This window comes from Arachis ipaensis, chromosome B08 (genome assembly GCF_000816755.2).
Source record: "Arachis ipaensis cultivar K30076 chromosome B08, Araip1.1, whole genome shotgun sequence".
Lineage (NCBI taxonomy): Eukaryota > Viridiplantae > Streptophyta > Magnoliopsida > Fabales > Fabaceae > Arachis > Arachis ipaensis.
Window position 1 is genome coordinate 55,219,452 of NC_029792.2, and position 6,084 is coordinate 55,225,535.

The 6,084-nt window shown below is 36.5% G+C and overlaps 1 protein-coding gene across 1 annotated transcript; it reads right to left on the reverse strand.

The window, feature by feature from the left end:
* Window positions 330-4,690, reverse strand: LOC107613080 (ruBisCO large subunit-binding protein subunit beta, chloroplastic; the record flags this gene model as incomplete). The annotated part of the gene is given in 15 exon segments (XM_016314929.2): window positions 330-572; window positions 663-786; window positions 1,109-1,201; window positions 1,288-1,380; window positions 1,526-1,630; window positions 1,712-1,783; window positions 1,877-1,954; window positions 2,154-2,323; window positions 2,467-2,701; window positions 2,787-2,870; window positions 2,876-2,983; window positions 3,145-3,240; window positions 3,349-3,486; window positions 3,790-3,915; window positions 4,269-4,690. Coding segments are annotated over 15 exon segments (1,758 nt in total), but the record flags the coding sequence as incomplete, so codon positions are not given.

Consider the following 6,084-nt stretch of genomic DNA (forward strand, 5'->3'; position numbering starts at 1 on the left):
TTCTTCTTTCAATAGTAGTTTATTCGAAACAAACCATTACCAAACCTTCATAAAAGCTAAACCAAATAAAATTGCTAGCAGTTGTCACCTGAGGTAAATGCACTTCCGATCGAGTTCTTAGGAAACTTGCTAAGTAGATGGCTACTAGAGTCTAGAAGTTTAGAACAATAGATATATGAACGACGCTCATTTCAAACAATCATATTTATAATTAATTACCAATTGGATCAGTGAAATTTAAACAAACACATGACTTTTACCCAGCCATTTGATCTATTCTTTTCAAGACATTGGTGATTAACTTGTATTGAACGTTGACACTAATAAAGGGGTAAAACCAGGAGCTAAGTGGATCTCCACATAATTGATAGGCAAAATTTTTTATATTATTAATTTCAAAAAATAATTAAAAAGAAAAGCGCCACTCTATCTAGCTCATCATGCTACAATAATGAAGAAACCATCATACATTAGACTAGTTGCTACAAATGAAAACAACTACCACACTGTGTTTCCTCAGCGGCGAAAATATTGTTCTCACTGAAGCAGCTCTTTACTTTAGTAGCCGTATCCTGAGAGAGAGAGAAAAGAAATGGAATCAGCTAACCTGGCATCTACCTAGTTTTTGTTTTAATTTTCAGTTGTCTATAGTTTTTACATACCTGAATTGTCCATGGGGTTGGCAGCAGGTACAGGCTCAGGCTCCTTAATCTCAACAACCACACAGTCTGACATCAAGAACGTTTTTGCCACAGAGGCTGCATGCTCCAGGCAACATCTCACCACCTACACAAAAAGAATAGGATTCTTAAGTAAACAAGTTTCATATCTAGTATATAACGGAAAGAACCATAACTGTAAACCTTTCATGGTAATCTCAGGTTCCCTACAGCCAGTTGTAAACTTAATAATAATGGTTACGATGATGATGTCATCCATTTATAATTAAAACGAATTAAAACCCGATTATATAGGACACCATCGAAAAGACACCAGCATACTAAAAGCTAAAAATAAAATAAAAACTAATTATATCCATACTAATAGCTAGAGGATCAAATGCAGGTAAAATAAAAACTAATGCAATAATAGTCAAACAGAAATTCACCTTTGTTGGATCAATGATTCCAGCAGCCATTAAATCTTCATATTTTCCAGTGGCAGCATTATATCCATATCTATGATTGTCGTTGGAAAGAACCTAATCACAACATGCAGAGTCATAACATAAGCATTTAAATAAAATGTCGAGTAAGGAGGAATGCACAAGATATCCAATCCGAGTACCTTCTCACTGACAACACTGCCATTTACACCAGCATTCTTGGCAATCAATTTCAGAGGGTAACTGAGAGCTCTTTTAACAATATCTGCTCCAACCTGCAATACAACAAAATATAATAATTTTGAAACCGCTGAGACAATGGGAAAGCCAATAAGTAGTATATGTCATTGAACAAAAGTGGGGAGCATTTCAAAGAACCCAAACAAATATATCATATGCCCAATCTAATAAATGACTTACTTTCTCTTCATCATTATCAAGGCCATCCTTGATAGCATCCACCTTTGAAGCAAGTCTTAACAGAGTGCACCCACCACCAACTACAATACCTTCCTCAACAGCTGCCTGAAGAATCAACAAAAGATTCAGACCACTTAAACAGAGTACAAAAATGCCTAATAAACCTTACAGGAAAGAGAATCATACCTTTGTAGCATTAAGAGCATCTTCAACTCTCAACTTCTTTTCTTTGAGCTCTGTCTCAGTTTGTGCTCCAACCTGCACACACACAAAACAAACTTTCATGAGTCAATATGGCTTATACAAAGTTCATAATCAGCTTTTTATTAAATAGTTCAATGAGTGAATTACCTGTATAACAGCAACACCACCAGACAATTTTGCTATTCTTTCATTAAGCTTCTCCTTTTCATACTCTTGCTCTGCAGCCTGAAATAAACAAATATAATTGTTGAAAACAGCAAGAATGAACATATCTACCAGCACTACAGAACTTCATAATTATCGGGAGTCTCAATAGATATGCACTCTTTACAATGTCCCAATGAACCCCTATACATGAGATATTTGCATGTAAAAAAAATTTTGAGACATGCTAAGATGAGACAGGGACAGGCAAAAAACAGACCTCAATTTGGTTCTTAATTTGTGCAACTCTCTTAGTCACTGCTTCTTGGGTACTACCATCACCAACAATTGTGGTTGTATCCTTGGTGAGCACCACCTTGGAGGCCTGCCCCAAAACCTCTTTCCCAGCTTTGTCTAGGGTAAGGCCAACTTCCTCCCTGATTACAGTACCTATAATCCCATGGGTATATAAAAAGACATCAATATCAACAGTAATAAAATGCTGCCAAAACTAAAATGGTGAAATATTTATGCTTCCAAATTAAACCCAAGAAAGAATTAATTGAGGACAAGGAAGCATTAAATTTACATACCTCCAGTTAAGATAGCAATATCATCAAGGTACTGGCTCTTGCGTTCTCCAAATCCAGGGGCCTTCAGTGCCGCAATCTTCAGTGATCCTCTCAGTTTGTTCACCACAAGAGTTGCTAGAGGTTCTTGTTCAATATCCTCTGCAATAATCAAAATAGGGAATCCACTTCTAATTGCATCCTCCAGAATGTTAATTAGATCCCTTGCATTTGTTATCTTTTTATCAACCAACAGCAACTGCACAATATATACAGCATAAATTATAATGGATATAAAGAATGGAAATTAGCAATCACTTGCCAGAAGAAAATAAATGTCAAACCTTGCAATTCTCATATTCAACAGCCATTTTCTCACTATCAGTGACAAAGTATGGTGAAATGTAGCCACGGTCAAATTGCATCCCCTCANGACACCCTTTCTTCCAACCTTGCTCATTGCTTCAGCTATCATATTCCCGACTTCATAATTGTTTCCTGCACTAACTGCTGCCACATCTGCCAACTCACTATCTTCAACCTGTAATCCATGTGAGCACAAAATTATGTCACAGTCTCACAGCAAATGGATTTTGAAATAATCAATCAGAGATGAATTGCCAGAATACTTTAAGAATATGAACACCCAACATAACAGCTCAAAAGTAAAACGAGGAGGAAAAAAGTGGAAAAATGCATCACCTCCTTTGACATCTGTTTAAGCTCAGATACAAGGGCTTTTGTTGTCTTTTCAATCCCACGGGTGATGAGCACAGGGTTAGCACCAGCTGCAACAACCTGTCAATTTTTCTGAGAAATGAGGCCTAACAATGACAATATGTAAAACATGGAAATCAAACCAAACAGTTGTTTTCAATTTACAGTGCTGCATATGGAACAACCTACCTTAACTCCTTCAGCAATGAGACCCTGAGCAAGAACAACAGATGTAGTGGTTCCATCACCAGCCAAGTCGTTTGTCTTGGCAGCTGCCTGTCTCACCAATTTGGCTCCAATATTCTCAACAGGGTCTTCCAACTCAACCTACTCAAGCCAAATGTAACATAAGGATCAATTAAAAACAAAACATAAAGTATTAGATAAACTTATGAAAAAACATCAAAAACAAGAATTTTTATTCTTTTCTCATGAATGGAAAAGAATAGTTTCTAAACCTTTTTCTAATTTTAAAAAACATTATCATAGGTCCTAATAAAAAATTCAGCGACATGATTATTCTTATAATATAACAATAGTTCTTTTGCTTTATTTTCCCATTAAAGAATCAATAACCTGTATCTGAACCTAAAAAACGATGAAATAACTAGAACACTACAAAGTACACACCTCTTTGGCGACAGTGACACCATCATTAACAATCTTAGGTGAGCCATACTTGCTCTCAAGAACAACATTCCTTCCTTTAGGACCAAGAGTAACCCCAACCAAATCCGCAAGCTTGTTCACGCCACTCTGCAACATACAGGGGAAAAAATATCATTATGCGCATAAATTATAATTAGCAAGTATACCTATCCATGAAATTTTGAAAACACCATTTGAACCCCTCATAATGTGCTCTAACCAAACCACTCTCTGTAACAACGAATCCTCTAATTATAATTATCCGCACAAAATGTTAAGAACGAACTTCACTTGAACAAAAATACGAACGAATTAAAAACCATACAAATAAACGTAGCAACTTTAATCAAAACGTATCATTTCAGGAGCTAATTTCACGGTTTAGTTGCACTACTCACTCTTTCTAGCTAAACTCACTTTCTCAGTCAAAGTTACTGTTATTGTTACTCGTCCTAATATACCTGGAGCTTCTTGATAGCTGAACCATCCTTGTTGAAATGCAACTCCTTGGCCATGGCAGAGACCCTGGGGCACCGGTTCCTCCTGGCAAGAACAACGCCGTTGAGTCGCGTTCTTCCGGCCGCGAAGGGAAGGGAAGAAATGGAGGCGCAGGAGGAGAGCTTCTGCGGTGGCGCGACGAGCGAGCCGGCAGAGGGAGCTCCAGAGAATGTTGATGACGCCATGGAACTGAACTAAACTGAATCACGATTGAATCGAATTAGGGTTTAAGGAGCGTTGAAATGAGGATTGGGTTGCGGTTACGGATAACGATGGAAGCAACAGTGCGTTTTGGTGGTGCGGTAGTTGTTGAGCTGAAGAGTAACAGTGAGTGAGGGATTAGGTTTTTATTCACTCTCTTTTCGTTGTTTGCAATGGGACGAGAAGATCAATTGAGTGGCGAGAGATTTATCCTGAAGCTTCTGTTTGATCTGGGCCGTTGGATTCCAACGGGTGTGTCCATCGGGTTCCTTTTGTTTGTCTTGCTTTCGAATGGTCTAGAACTTTTTAGTTGGAACTTGGATAGTTTGTGTTAGGTTGCTATTTAAAAGTATGTCACAATAAAGACTTTTTTACCTAAATAAATTAAACAGCAACTAAAATTAATGAATCTCCACTTTCTATTTGGCATACAAGTTTATACAAGTTAACCCTAACTTAATAAAATTCACTTTTATAATGCAAGAAAGAAGAAGAAGAATTTTGAATTATACAAAACTTATCAATACACATACACCAAAAATTTTTAAATAATATAATATAAATGATAAAATAATAAACATAAATCATCTTAAAATATTGAGATTTCATTGATACACAAATAATTTTAAGATAACGTTTTTAACATTTTCAAAGATTAAATCGCACTAGTCTAAGACAATTTATTTAGATTAGGTAAAACTTAAGGGTCTGACATGATTTATGTGTCGCGCGACAAATCACAAAGAATTATAACGATTTATATGAAAAAAAGAAATTGAATAACTTTCTGTGATCAATCTTTCCTCCATTTTTTCACCATTGTCACCGCAAAGAACTTCTGGCAAAGAGAAAGTTGGTGAAGAGGGGTGAGTCTGTAGCAACATAAGACGATTGTGGAGCATTTTATGGCTGTGGATATAAGTTTTACAACTAGCGGAGTGTGGCGGAGGAAAGCAAATCACACAGAACAGTAGACAGCAGCATTTTCAAAGAAAGATGGATGGCAATGAGGGAGACATGTACCGCCTAAACAAAATTGCGCATGTGGCCGGATTTATCGACAAAGAGATTAGTTGTAAAAATAGTTTTCTAATTTATGTAGTTGATGAAATTAATCTATTAACCGATGATATTCATGTGTTAGAAATAAGGGTGGCAACGAGGCGGGTAGGGGCGGGTTTTTGCTCTACCTGATCCCGTCCCACCGTACAACAACTCGCATAGAACCGCCCCACTTCTACCCGCGGGTAGTAAAACATTGAACCCTAACCCGCTCCTACGGGTACGCGTCCCGTCTCTACCCGTCCCTACAATTATTAAAATCCAATAAATAAAATTAAATTTCAAAATTTATATAACCATCATCACATACATAACATAAATTAAAGTAAAAAATTTAAATATGATACAATATTATTAATCATTTACTAATTATTTTATATATATTATACATATTATATATTAAAATTATATGTATTATATATATACCAAGATGAGTAGGAGCGGGTATTATCTAAATCCGATTTCATCCCGCTCCACACAAGAATCTACCTCGATAAAGACCCGTCCCGAATGAGT